This window comes from Xiphophorus couchianus, chromosome 23 (genome assembly GCF_001444195.1).
Source record: "Xiphophorus couchianus chromosome 23, X_couchianus-1.0, whole genome shotgun sequence".
NCBI classification, from domain to species: domain Eukaryota; kingdom Metazoa; phylum Chordata; class Actinopteri; order Cyprinodontiformes; family Poeciliidae; genus Xiphophorus; species Xiphophorus couchianus.
The window spans coordinates 10,779,669-10,794,314 of record NC_040250.1 but is presented as its reverse complement, the minus strand read 5'-3'; the positions used below and the strand labels follow the sequence as shown (position 1 = coordinate 10,794,314).

Genomic DNA, 14,646 nt, shown 5'->3' with positions numbered 1-14,646 from the left:
CCTTCACACAGCTTTTCTGTGTCTCGCTGGATCAGACGCATGCAGCTTTGGGTGTTTCTCTTTAATTCTGCGGCATCTCTCTCCTCTCTATGCCGGCCTGCTGTGGTGGAGGAGGGCGGGCCGTGGACACACAATGAGCAGATTCCGGACCGTCAACTCGTTGATGATGCGACATGAACGGGAGCAGATGATTTCTGCTCCACTATAACGTGATTTGCATTGACTGAGTTTAAGCAGCAAGAAGCGGCTGAAACTGAAGACTGAAAACTGAGGCTCGTCGGAATTTTGGGAGATTTCTTTCCCCCTGCAGCGGTATTTTTTGCGCAGCACTGAGAAAAAAGGGGGGGTATGACCTCTCGATCAGCTGATCAGACACATCAGTGAGTGAAACTGCGTGTGTTGAGTTAAGGGGGGGCAGCGGTACAAGATGATGTCCTTGATAGATCTGGACGATGATCAGCGGTGGGTGCCTACTCATGTTAATGTCACCGTGCTCCGCGCCAGGGGGCTGCGAACCAAGGGCAAGCACGGCAGCCGCTACCTCTACACCATCATCCAGGTGGGGAAGGAGAAGTACACCACCGGGCTGGTGGAGAAGGCGGAGGTGCCCGTGTGGAACGAGGAGTGCTGCTTCGAGCTGCTCCCCGGGATCCTGGAGGAGGGCGGCCGCAGCGCGTTCCCCCCAGGGAGCGGAGACCTGGTTCTCACCGTCATGCACCGGGTCCTCATCGGGCTGGACGTGTTTCTGGGTCAAACTATCATCCCTCTGGATAGGATATTCCAGGACGGAATGTGTCCCAGAGATGAGTAAGTTCACATTTTCATTTTAGTTAACTATCCTCTCACTTTTAGACAGTGTTTTTTATAGTCGAGGAAGACTCTGGTATTTTTAGTTTGTGATGATCAGTCATGTGCATCAGCTGAGCTAACCGGTTATTCTCAATGAGTTAGTGTAAGAAGGAACCAGAACTGTTCTGCAGACAGGACAGGGATGCAAGATGCAGAAGCAACATCCTCAGAAAGACCTGACCTATGGACTGATGTAGCAGAGGTTCCCATAATGCACCGCAAGTAAACAAGATGAGTTGCACTTTTCACTGTTGCACGAGTCTTCATCGTGACCATTAAGTCAGTCTTCATGCAAAAGTAACATTTCCCGACAATCTTGTACAATTTCAGAGAAAACATGTCTGACAACAGCAGCCATTGTGTCTGTAATTTTCTATTAATAGCCATCACATAAAATGTTAATCATTATGCATGTGGCTGCTGAGATTGACACATCTAACTTTCTTCTGATGTTGTTATATAAATAGTCCAAGGCTGTGACAGAAAAATTCAGTTAATAGTTGGGAATAGATTTTAAAAGCTGATTATGCGAGAGTCAGATGGCTTTAGAGAACATATTGCATTAAATGGCCCTTAAGACCTGTGATTGAACTGAGCCTCAGCTAAAGATTAGGACATAAAAACAAATATTTCTGTAAATGAACAGGAGTTTACAGTCTTAATAGAAGGTGAACCTCAAGGCTTTGTAGCCTCCAACATGTTTTCTTACAGAATTTCACTGTCCTTCCCTGTTCAACTTTGATTCCACCACCAACATGTTTTACTCTGGGGATGGTTTGATCTCTCATGACCTGAACACTGCCTTGCCGATTAAACAGTTTAACACATTCTGTTAGACTGCTAATGTAACGTTTAAATTTTTTTTTTTTTTTTGCTTTATTTCAAAAAGAGCTTTCCTGCTTCACTCCTCCATTGAAACTATAATTGGGAGGTGTATAACTAACATTTATGTTGTCAACGGTTCCTGGCTGTTTTAGTTTAGGCCAACAGTCATGTATTGATATGTTTACAGCTGTGACAAAATATTTCTGTTTATGTAGAAAGGATTAAACAGTGCTCTGTGAAATGTCAAAAGCTTGTGATATTGTTTATGAACTAACCCTTCTGCATACTCCACAACCTTGTCTCCTACATAACTGCTGTGTTGCTTAGTTCTTTGTTAAACTGGTTCTGGTTATATTGGATTTTATTAAAGGGCATCAGGGTAAAGGGGGATGAAAACAAATGTGTGCCACAATTTCCTATTTTTCTTTTAAAAAAAAATTATTGATACTTTTCTTCTTTGCATCTGTTTACTACCTATAAACACATTGAATAAAAAAATACAAATATTTCTGGAAAATCGATGACCAACATTACCCAACTGACAGGTTATATAAGAACCTGTGCATACGGTCAGTTTCTTTTTATTGGAGTTCTGCTTTAGATTACTTACTGGCTGTCAAGTCTTGGAAAGATTCAACATTGTTCTTTTATAATGGTTTTTGCAGGGTATTAAATGTGGCTGACTCACCAGTTCAATCAAAACACCATAAGTGGTTGTTTTCCCTCCAAACTCATGTCTTTCACTCATTACCTTTTTGGTTCACAAGTCAAGAGGTACAGTTAGGCAGAAGTAAGCATCCACTTTTCTGGGTCAAGAGACCTTTTTCCTATCATGCAGGTCTTCTGTGATGTCTTCATCGTTTACATTCAATGAAGAAAAGTACAGTGTCATACTTAGAACAGGTGATCGGAAAACATGAAAATGATCACTTTCAATGGAATGTCAATATAAATAATATCCATTTTTGGTTATTATCAGTCTAAATGATTAACTGTGAATGATAGGGAACTACCCGTGTTTCATACAACAACAGGTGACGCAACTGGCCTTTCTGTTATTTGAAACACTGGAATAGAGTAAAACAGCAACATCTGGCTTTAATTGAGGATCCTGCTCCCTCTATGCTCACTGAATTCCTGCTGTTCGTTCTGTAGCAGTTTCTCAGTGGACCTGAGAGGGAGGAACAGAGAAAGGACTGAATTCATTGGTTGACCCAGTTTATCTGTTAATGCTTTTTTTTCAGCTGACCTTTTTTGTGCACTTCGAGAAATATGAGTTTCCATTTGTAGCTGTGAGGCCTTCAAATAATTTTGCCAAATGTAGAACTAAAGCACACACCGCTGAGCTTTATCTAAAAGTTTTATAACTGGGACACTTTTACTCAGAGAAACTATTATTTTTATTGCACAAGTTCTTTTTTAAGCTCTCAAAGGGGAGTATTATGTAAAATCCAATTTTTTGAGCTTTATATTATAATTTCATTCCCTCATCAAAAACATACCTGGATTATTGTTTTTTATCTTACATGTTGGAGGAATTACTGAGTCTCACATAGCAGCCGTTTAGCGGTGCCTAAAAGCTTGCCCATACAAAACCTATTTACCCAAAGCTCCTCCTTGTAGCTGCAGACTCCAGTTGAGTTTCCGCCCCACAGAGCACCCATTCCCTCACGCATTCCCCACAAAACTCCTCCAGACTAGTGGCAGCAGCAGTTAGAAAACACCTGGTAGAACTGTCATAATTGAGGAGCATTGTTATTATGACCTGCTGAAGGTGGAGGGTTGGAAAGAGTAGAAACCTTTTAAAGAGACAGAGGTCCATTTAAAAGTGGTAAAATTACAAAGTCTCTCTTCTTTTAAGTTGTTAGTGATATGTTCAGCTTTTTTGTGACAACTAAAAATCTGAACATAGTTACTTGATTGCACTGTGAAATGGTGCAATAAGCCTGGAAAATACAGAATAATACCCCTTTAAAACAAAGATGCATTGGACTCTTTTTTTTCTGTAGATGGTTCAAGCTGAACTCCAAGGCGGGTAGAAAAGAGAAGGAGCGTGGTGAACTTCAGGTGACGGTCCAGTTCACCCGCAACAACATGACCGCCAGCATGTTCGACCTCACCATGAAGGACAAGCCCCGGTCTGCATTCGGCAAGCTCAAGGATCGCGTCACTGGGAGGAAAAGGGGTGATGTGGAGTCTTCCTCAGCCATTGTGCCGGGCCGCTACGCTGCGTTGTCAGGGTCCCTGGGGCAACCGTTTGGAGAGGAGGGAGGGGTTGGGGTGAAGTCAAAAGAGGTGGAGATAACAGAGGAGAAGAGGAGCAAGATGAAAGACTTCTTCAAGGGAAGACTGCAAAAGTCATCTGACACGAGGTCGTGCTCATCTCTGGCCTCAGAGAGCAGCTTGTCTTCCATGGCCAGTGATAACCTTGGCCCTCCGCCCAGCCTGGATCTGCTGTCAGACCCCCCCAGCTCCCCCATTTACACAAGCAAAGTGAGAATTGATGCACACTATGGAGAAGCAGACCTAGCAAAAAAAGGTAGGTCTGAAATTATTTGCAGAATTATTAAATTAATCAATGTTTTTAGTTAAACTGCAGATGTTTGCCACTTCTCAAAGATAAGTTGGTCTCAAAAGCAACAAAAATGATACAAATTTTACAATAATGTTAAACAAAATACATTTATTTAGATCTTCTTTATGTGGTAGCTATATAGCTATGTATAGAGCTACCAAACTCATAGATACAGAAGTTTCTGAAAGTATCTTTATAGTTTGAAAAGTTATTGTGAACCTGATCACATAAATACATTTCAAAACAAATAGACAAATATAAATTGTACTCCTTGTACTGTAGGATAAGGCTTCTGTCTTTGCTTGCTGCTTTGAATGTTGTCTATTCAGGTCCGTTGGTTGCTACAAGGAATTCAATAGTTTACCTGTTTTTGAAAAGTAAATACATTCCTTGGTAATTGCTTTTGGAAACATGATATTTTGGACTGTTGGTTATGTTTCCATGCTTAAGGCAAAGAAACTAAACTCAACAAAGCTCCACTTCTGTAAAAAAGATACACAACTTTAGTCTGAGTAAGCTTCTGCAATCAACATTAATGTTCATTAATGAATTAGTCTTATAATTTAGCAAAGATTAAGAATCAAGAAGCTTTCTCAGTTTCTGAAACAGAGATATTTGGACATATATTAACAGGCACACAGAAAATGATTCTTTTAAGTTTACGGCCATCTAGGTAATTAAAAAAGTCAGATTATGGTGTATTGTCAATACTATTGGGTCACTTCCCTTTATGAATCTAAGAGACATTTCAATCCTAACCCATAGCTTAGGATGTAATAAGATGTTAGTCTTCTATTCACACCTGTATCAGTTTCAAATCTTTATTTAAAGCAAGCGAGGCGTGAATTTATAGGAGCATATAACAATTCTTTCAGAAGAATGTTTGTGAGGGCAGACACTGATGTGGAATTAGAAGGCAAAGTCTGCTCTAATTATTATAAAATGTATTTTATTAGGCTGAGATGCGGATTCTGTGTAGATCAGACAATGCACAGGTAGCATTCTTTCACAGTATTGGAATTCAATGAACTCTTCAAAGTGATCCATTCTTTCAGAAATGCCTGTAGGAGCAGTCTGCATGCCTAGGTGCTGGCTACACATGTGGCCGAAACACCACAAATGTTTTTTTAAGGAAAGACCTAATACTTTTAGCAATACATGTAGACGACACCTAAAGGTTTGGTAAAGAAACTTTAACATGACCAGGAAAAAGATCCTAAAGTAGAGAAAAGGTCAAATCTGCACAACTTTCCCTGCAAGAGAGAAGCAGACCTGCATGGAAACTCTAAGAGTAAACTTGAATATTCTTTTCAGCTGCTGTTAACATAATCCTTCATATTTTACAATTTAAAAAGTGATTATATCTCTTCTTATTTCTTTCTGATAGTGCTCACCACCCAGCACACCACCAAGATTCTTACGCACAAGCGAGCCTTCAGCGATGAAGCTAGTAAGATCACCACAGCCCTCCCTCGATCAAATGTCACAGTGGAGTCTCTCAAGGGTCAGACCATGACTCAGTCCAAGTCATCTCTCTGTATAAATGGAAGCCATGTCTACGATTCAGAGCAATTGACTCTGAAAAGCTCTGGAGCACTCCCGTCCAAACTGGTTCTGCTGGAGAAATGTTCACCACTGTCTCGGTCTCTGCAGAATCTCACAAAAAGAGGAGAGGAGAAAAGTTCCTTTACCGAGGGACGGCGCTGGTCCTTTGATAAGCTGAAGAAAGAGGAAAAGGAGGAAGAGAAAGAAGCATTAGCTCAAGAGGCTCAGACTGGAGATCGCCCTGTTCAGGCAGCAATGCCAATTGTGTCTTCAGCAGGTTGTTCACCTGAAAAAGGAAGGAAACTGAGAAAGACGTTGTTCTCTGCAGGGAGGAGCGATTCTCTGCCTACTAAGTCAGACCTAAACCAGGCTGGTGCTTCATCGGAGGGAAGGCTCAGAGGCTGGTTTGGCTCCGGAGACTCCCAGAACAAGCCAAGGTGAGTCAGGAATCATCATAGGTTTTCCACAGTTTTGAAGATATTTGGTTTCCATTTGGGGCATACTGAATAAAATGGGTGTCAAAATCAAGTATTTGTTCTACTATGTGCTCATTTGAAAACAGAATTACTTATTTTTGGCCTTTTTAGAATCACATGGTATCATCATCACTATCCGTATTTTCATATTTGGCACTTCAGCATTGCCATTTTTTTCAGTGTGTTTTTCTCTCCAAACTGCATCACATGCACACACCTGCTCACCCAGCACTCACCAACACTGTACCTGAAAGTGTAGGTGGAGCTTGAATTGCTACTGTACATCACTTATTTCTTTCTTTGCTTGATTATTTTGCAAATGGGCTTTGCTTTTTCTTATTTATGTTTCCACAATTCTGCTTTTATGATCTGATATCTTTAAACTGAACTTAGCTGAGAAGGTTTATCCTAGTTAATGAGCAAGTATTCTGTTTTTGTAAACTGATTTTCCCCAGCTGGTAATCTGGCACATCATTAACCAAGAGGAATATTTTGCCCTATTTTCCTCTACAGGCTGGAAGTTTCTACTATGGTAGAAAGCAGCTCAGATGTACCCCCTTCCCTCTCTCCTTGCTCCCCAGTACCTCCTCCGTGCTCCTCTCCCTCTGCTTCTCCCTCTGGTCATGTTTCACCCGACAATCACAGTCACATCAACCTCTTCACCCCTTCCTCTTCTCCTTCCTCAAACCCTCTCTCCCCTTCCAACCCTTTTCTGCCATGTATGCAGCGCAACCCCTTTTTTGAGGAGCTTGTGGCAGAAGAGTTAGAGAAGTTGCCTTCTGTTGCACCATGCTCCTTATCAGACTCACCCCCCTTTCATTACACCACTCTGCCAGCAGACACCAATCCTGAAGTCAGCAGTAAAAATGGGGGTTCAATAAAACGTGAGCGCCCCCGGCCAGTTGCTAAGCAGATATCACTACCTGCTTTAGTGCCCAAAGGAACCACGCCTGGCTTCTCTATCCACTCCCCTCCTTACTCTATGTCTGAGCATCCAGGAGAATGGGAGAAATCCTTTGATGCCTTTGCCTGTAGTAGACTCAACTCCCCTAAAGGTAGACTTCCTCCAGAAGAGCCCAGAACCAGTCCAACCTTATCTTGTAAACGTAGCTTTTCTCCAGTGGAAAACATTGGCTGTAACTACGTACAAGAACTGCAAAGATGCAATGACGAGCCTCCACCTTTACCTCCAAGGAGACTTATAAGGACTTCGGTGAATGAAATTTTCTCAGATGGCTGGCTGCACAGAGGCCAGGAATTAGCTGTCCATAAAGAAGCCTATCTCCTCTCTCAGACTGGTGTGGCATCTTTGCAGCATGGCAGGGAGGGTGAATCCAAAAAAGAGATCCCTTCTCCCAACACAAGTTCAAGCAGCGGAACATCAGAGTCTGTAGGCGTCCACACCCAACCATATACAAACAACACCTCATTTGGACTTATATCTGAAGAGAACTCCAAAAGGTTCAAATATGAACCTTTGGAAGATGTAGCTGACTGTTGGGGTGGAACATTGTTTGAGCAAGACTTGTACAGACGTGCATGCAGGGGAAATTATGGACAACAAAGACTAAACAGTCATCATTTATCAATGAGCACTGAGGAAAATGCAGGGGATAAAATCTCATTCAAGAACTCAGGGTCTGAAGGGCTTCTTGATAGTGACCATTTCAGCATACTGTCCAGTGTTCCCCCTGATGTACCAAATATATCATATACTACAGCAGAGGAGACAGAAGAACCTAACCCATGTGAATCCACATGCCTCAACAATAACATATCTTTTTCACTAACACTAGGAGACCTTAACATGAATGTGAGCAATTCAGATTTTGGTTTCATTGACTCAGATGGATCTTCTCAATCTGAAGCAGCCGATCATTTCAAAAGCAATCTAGGAGAAAACGTTCTACCCCAAGATTCACAATTAGACATTTACCAGAAGGAGACCACATCTGGGGACATATTCACATTAAAGGACACCTATATAACCACTTTGAACTCTTCTTTTGAAGTAACTGCATCTTCTAAAAAACTTTGCAAAGTATCACCAGTTTGCCAAGACAACTGCCATGACTGTCTATGCGAGCTACCAAATAAAACATTGTGTGGTCCCTGTGTGTCAAAGAGCCAAGGGGTTGTTGCTCCATTGCAACAAAATTCTGCATCTAACTCACCAGATGTTGAAGCTGAACATAAAGGTGAACAAATAAGATGTGATGATGACTTTGAAAAGAATAAGAAAGACTGTGATGATAATGGGAACCCAGAAGACAACTTGGACAAACTTAAGCAGACCGAGTCATTTTCAGGAGTTGTTAGTGCACGAATCAGACCAAAAGGAGTTTCTAGACAGAACAGCAGTGACAGCCCAAGCAGCCAAAGCAAATATGGAGACAGGGAGTTTGTGCAGTTTCTATCCCTCGTCCAGAACATTTCAGAAGTCAGTGAAGGACCATTGTCTTATCAACCAACTAAATCAGTGCTGTCTTCCTTACAAGTTTTTGAACACCCCAACAAGTCTAAATTGACCTCTGTCAGTGACCAAACACACCAGTTTATGTCTAACACAATATCCCCAATACCTTCATTGGACAAAGAAAAAACGACTCCAATCAGCTTTGAAGATCTTCATGCAAAAGTTGCACCATACTGCAGAACCCCTTCCAATACAAAGATTAGGAAATCTTTGCAAGAACATGAACCCTGTTCTCCCTCCATCCCTTCTACACTCCCCCTGTCAGCTGACACCCTGGTCTGTTGCCCCCCCATACAAGCCTCAAGCACAGGGCCAATTGCTAAAGTCGGCACTTTGCTGGCTATGGCCTCTTCCACCCCCTCGCTGTCTGCCACCTTCACCACTGACCAGCCCCTGACTGATGCACGGCACTCACTTTTACCTGAGGAGACACAGCCTGCTGGCAGCCTGCCCCTTCAGGAGAGCAGGTGAGACTCCTCACACTAGAACATGACCTTTTGTAAGATCTAGACAACAAAACATAAAAATGGGATGTCTTTTTTTTGCTTAAATCATTGTTAATATTGTTTTCTGCTGTGATGGTTTATTTGATTTTGATCACATTCATGTTAAGGTTTGCGTTCACATCCAATTTGATTGGATGGTAGCAGTTGCATTGCTTCTGTTTTGCTTTACATTTATGTAAATCATCTCATGTTTTGATTATTTCTTTGGCTAAAAGATATTGTGTTGCTTGCTTAAAACATTGCACTGCATTAATTTTGCTTGTTTTGCTGCTATTATGCTAGCTACTGGCTACTATTGAGAACAAATGAGTGTTTTCCTAAAAGGCTAATGACACCATAGTAGAACCATTGTCGTTGCAGTTTTCTCTACATACAAAAGAAAGAAATGGACACTAATATGTACAAATTAATAAGGATGGTACAATTCAGGGTAAATATTTGGGCTGCTAGATGGAGGATTTAAAAGAATAATATTATATATATGACATGTATAATCCATTAGTAGATATGAGAGCTGTTAGCACTGCTGGCTTTAAAAAAACAAATGTTTTTTTTTTCCAGATGAATGTGTTTTGGCATCTGTTGAAAACAGTTTCCTTTTAAAAACTTTTTATATCTTACTGTTTCCTGTGATATTTTAAGCACTTCACTAACACTGAAAAATAATAACTTTGAGTCTTTCCCTCAGTAAAAACATCCACACTGAAAAGAGTAGTTGTCAGTGCAGCCTGATAGTGATTAATTATGTGCTTTCACAAATTGGTAAATCATCTGATGTTTGAGTTTCTTACTAGCTGGCCACTGGCTATTGCTGTTTTTTTTATGCACATTTATTTAAAGCAAAGAGATACTAGACAGCTGATTTGTCTCCATAGCTAATTTATTTAAACATTGAGGACTTGATTTCTTCTTCTTATTCTAAGGCTCAGTTCCAACAAGTGAAAATGGAAAGGGCAGTGACTTCACAGTGGGAGCATATTATATACCATCAAGCTAAAACTGGTCAACTTTTTCTGTACGCCTATAAGTTCAAATTCAACATTTAGTTTTGTAAATAATTACTCATTGTTATTGACTAAATGAATGAACTGTATATAATTTTCCCCATTTTTGACTTCAATTCTTTTATAAAGACGAGTGCTTTATTTACTGATGGCCTTTATGCATTCTGCTTTTCTCAATATGTACTTATTAAAACATTCTCTGTTGTTCCTCAAGTTTAAATTGCAAAACTAAGTCATTCAGAAACCGCATACTGTCAAAATGCGTTTTGCATTATTGTAAACAGCATGTTAGTGTTGGAATGCTGGTCCCAACTTCTTCCCTTTTCAGGTCTCATCCAGTGAAACCGTTGACATCCAGCCAGCCTGAGAAGAAAGAGGGTCGCTCAGTTCTTGAGAAGCTAAAATCTACCATAAATCCAGGACGATCCACCCATCAGGCCGCACCTGAACCTGAGAAGAGTCCGGTACAGATAAAAAGATACATTTGTTTTTAGTCTTTCATACAACAGTTTTACAGTCTTTCAGATTTTTAAAGAAACAGTTGAGTTCTGATTTCACAGCTTCAGTTTTGTGACCGAAAACATTGATTTATGCCTTAAGCTGAAATTCTGAGGGACTCCACTTCATTTTCTCAGATTTATAACTACCAAATGACACAAAGTGGTCTTGTTTAACCAAATAAAATCGGAACAAGTTTACGACGTGGCCAGACAGCCCCACTCACTTTTTCAGTGTGTCAGTCAAGATACAGAAAGACATTTCTGACATTTTGCTGTTAAGAACTAAATGCACATTTTCACTGAAACAAGAATAAAAGAAGCACCTTTTTGTATCTGTTCAAAACCTTCAAAACATTTTAAAGTGCAATACAATAAAACCCGCAGGTCGCCAAGTTAGGTTAATAAAAAGCTGTATGTTTTTTAATATTACATGGATAATGCATAATTAGCAGGTCAAAGCCACTGTTATTATAACCATAAATATTTGATTTTATTTTTAAATAGCTGCTTGGTATTTTTTATATTATAATTTACATAAATAAATGACAAATGTTAATTTTCAGTCATTTATCTAAAGGTGTGTGTTAACGTAAACACAAAGTTGAGACAGAATGCCTTTTAGTTTTCGGTCATTGATTTGAATGGACTTAGGGGACATCTCCAAACTACTCAGAGTAGATAAATAAATAAACAATGAGAATAGTTATTTATAGGACCTTTCAAAACAGCTTGGATGGAGACACAGATCCTGAGCTCAGACCAAGTAATGCTCAGATAAAGCTGACAGTAGATAAAATCAAAGAGTTTCATCTTGGACTCTGCTGACCTTTTTAGATGTTGTGAAATAAGACAATCTAAAAAGACAGAAAAATGTCCCATTTACAGAACAGAGGGGTTTACAGAAGAAAATCTTTGATGGTTTGGATTTTGCTTAGAATAAAGTGCAAAAAGTTGGCGAGTAAACATAATTACATAAATCTGCTCTCTCTACAGGAGGTTACCGTAGACAGAGTGGCTCAATATCAGCACCTTACCAACATGGAACTGATCTCCCTGCTACTGCAGCAGGAGATGGACATGGAGAAGCAGCAGGCAGCATCTGACCAGCAGGGGGCGCAGCTGCAGAAGGTTGAGGCAGAGCTGAAGAAAGTGAAAGCGCAGGTTCGAGACATGGAGGACTACATTGATAATCTGTTACTGCGGATCATGGAGCAGACTCCCACACTGCTTCAAGTACGCTCAAGGCACAAGTGACAACTGAGCCAGTGTTGTTTTGGAGATTAGCAAAGTATGCAAGGATTCTTTCTTTCAGATAGGAGGTATTATTCTGGAGAAACGCTCCATTAATTTGAACTCACAATCATCCAGATGGTCTCCCTGCTAATACTACTGCCTTGTTGATGTAGACATAATATTAACTTTCATGCATGCTGGTTACTTTTTCCCAGTTTGGCACAAACAAAAAACTGAAGACATGCCATAATAAAAGCTTCCATAAAAGCAGACGCAGATGATGATTTCACACAGCTCTCTGTAGTAGAATAACTTAAAGTAGTCAGCTTTTGCCACTTTATCTTAAAAATGGCAGCTTTTGCATGTGCTCAAAATAAATGCAGACTGAAAAAATTAATTTTTCTAGTGCTTTGAATTAGCTCTTATAGAATTTACAGTTAGACTCAATTTGTCTTTGAAATAAAAAGTTTGATTTCTGGCAAAACAATCTAATTTCAGATTATTTCATGCCATAAAGAGTAAGTTAAAGAGTCAATTTAAGCTTATTACTTCTTCTGAAAGAAAAATTAAAACAACAAAAAGGAGGAAAAACTGCTTTGCAAACTCACAAATGTCAAAGCAACATTTAGTACGTCTTAAGACTTGAGGACAAAGCCTTAGTTTATGCATTTTTAAGTGTTGAAGACTCTTAAAAATGTCTTGTTCAAGTTTTCCCTGAACTTGTTTTTCACACTTGAACTGAACCAATGACAATGTTTAAGTTTTTATTGCATTATGTACATACAGAAACAGTAATATTTTACTGTAAACAACTATATAATGGTATTGTAAGTTACTTTACTTTTTTCATGATAATGTATCCAATGCCACTCTGAAGCACCACTGTAGCTAGCTGCAATGCTTTATATGACCGCAAAACTGTAATAAAATAAAGTGCACATGAACAGAAGTTTATATGGTTAGTTTTTTGTCCCTGATGAAGTCCCATATGGAGTGTTTCATCATGCACTATAATGACATATTCATTTGTTTTGTGTTTTTTAAATTATGCACTTTTAATTATGCTTATTCAACACACAACAGCAATTTTTGAAGCAAGAGTTAGGTTACCACCTACCGTTTCTGTCTTTCTACAGCCAGCAGAGCTACCACACAGGCCTCTTTGGCTTTTAACAAATGGTGTACCTCTTTACTGTGTATTCTTTGCTTACTTTATTTGGTTTCTTGGCATGAATCTAACATTTAAACATAACAAATTCACAACAAGCTTGAAATAAAGAAAAACAGATCCTTAGAGTGATTCTTCCATCACCATGCTTGAGTTTGATAACAAATGTACTCATCCAAACTAAACTTGGTTCTTATAGTCAAGCATTATAGACCATAACATTCTTCTTCACAGCATCCAACTATAATTTTCAGTCATGCTATAAAGTGTTGGCTTCTTTCTTTCATGTTAAGCTCTCCCTCAGACAACTTGATGCACAACTTGTGGACAGTATCTTTTTTCCAGCATCTTCCAGTTTGAGACTTGTTGCTTCTGAAAATTACAACTGTTTTCCTTTCATCTAATCAACATTTTGGGGCAAACGGTTGTGGTGTTTTGTTTGTTTGTTCTAAATGATGCCAAACAAATTTTTGAAAGTTTTTATTTAAGGTCTTCCCAAATTACTGACCTTAGTACTGCATGAACTATGATTAAAATAAGTCTCTATGTCAGGGGCCAAACCAATTTTACTGAACTTTGCCATCACTGATAAAATGTAGTTAGATGTATTGCCAGAATTATGCCAGAACCTTTCTGATAACTATGGACAGTGTGCAACTAATGGGATGTTTAAATTAAGCTAAATGTATTTAGATATGAGTCCATGTAGACTAGAGAAAATTACCTTTTAATTCAAATGTGTCTTACATTCTATTCAGAAAAAGAGTATGATGATCCCACAGAGGTACTGTTTTTTAATAGGTTATCAATAAATGAACAGTAATATGTCATCAACGCTGGTGCAGAGACCACACTGTTTGACGGGGTGTACTTTGCAGCAGACTTGGTCAATTTTGTCCACTAGGGGGCGCCCCTGACTGTTTTAATCAAGGACCTGCTCGATCTGCATTTTTGTTTTGCAACCTGATTATGTAATTGATTGAAAAATAACTTGGACTGCAGAGATCCTGTGTAGCACTTCCAACACAGGTTACATAATCTAATAGAAGACCTGCACAGGCTTTGAAATGTAGCTTCAATGAATTGCTTATCTGTCTGAAAAAACAGAGAAAGAATTAAATAATTGCTTTATGTGATAGTCATAAAACTATCATGTAGATGCCGGTGTTGGGCATATGGATTTTTGTTTAATTTAAATGGCATTATATTTAAACATCTGCTCATGGTCTACACTGCTTCAACAGAAGGTCATGACTTCTTTGACGTGAAATTTGAGACACTGAAATTCTCATTGCTCAAATTTTCATTTGAGCACCATTTTTTCCATGACGATTTTTAAGATACCACATATTTAATTAGACATTTTTACTACAATTATACAGATGTTTTATTTTTGTGAGCACCCTTTCTTAATTATTATTTGAATGTACATCACTACGTTCAAATAATAATTAAGAAAGGGTGCTCTCAAAAATAAAAAAATCTGTGT

The 14,646-nt window shown here is 39.3% G+C and overlaps 1 protein-coding gene across 2 annotated transcripts; it reads left to right on the top strand.

The window, feature by feature from the left end:
- The first annotated feature begins 28 nt into the window (after window positions 1-28).
- rab11fip5b (RAB11 family interacting protein 5b (class I)) lies at window positions 29-12,938 on the top strand. 2 transcript variants are annotated; one of them, XM_028009401.1, is made up of 6 exons: window positions 29-807; window positions 3,684-4,213; window positions 5,637-6,231; window positions 6,784-9,213; window positions 10,585-10,720; window positions 11,750-12,938. In XM_028009401.1, the coding sequence occupies exons 1-6, from the start codon at window positions 428-430 to the stop codon at window positions 12,008-12,010; spliced, it is 4,332 nt and encodes a 1,443-aa protein (XP_027865202.1). In that variant the 5' UTR covers window positions 29-427; the 3' UTR covers window positions 12,011-12,938. The 2 variants fall into 2 exon arrangements, with proteins under 2 accessions (XP_027865202.1, XP_027865203.1); XM_028009402.1 differs by lacking the exon at window positions 6,784-9,213 and having other exon boundaries at window positions 30-807.
- Window positions 12,939-14,646: the final 1,708 nt, after the last annotated feature.

What these genes read in the sequence shown, in the direction of transcription:
- rab11fip5b (XM_028009401.1), top strand. Translation starts at nt 428, where the DNA reads ATGATGTCCTTGATAGATCTGGACGATGATCAGCGGTGGGTGCCTACT. An exon ending in AGCAGACCTAGCAAAAAAAG is followed by an intron (nt 4,214 to 5,636) that starts GTAGGTCTGAAA and finishes TCTTTCTGATAG; the next exon opens with TGCTCACCACCCAGCACACC. An exon ending in CTGCCCCTTCAGGAGAGCAG is followed by an intron (nt 9,214 to 10,584) that starts GTGAGACTCCTC and finishes TTCCCTTTTCAG; the next exon opens with GTCTCATCCAGTGAAACCGT.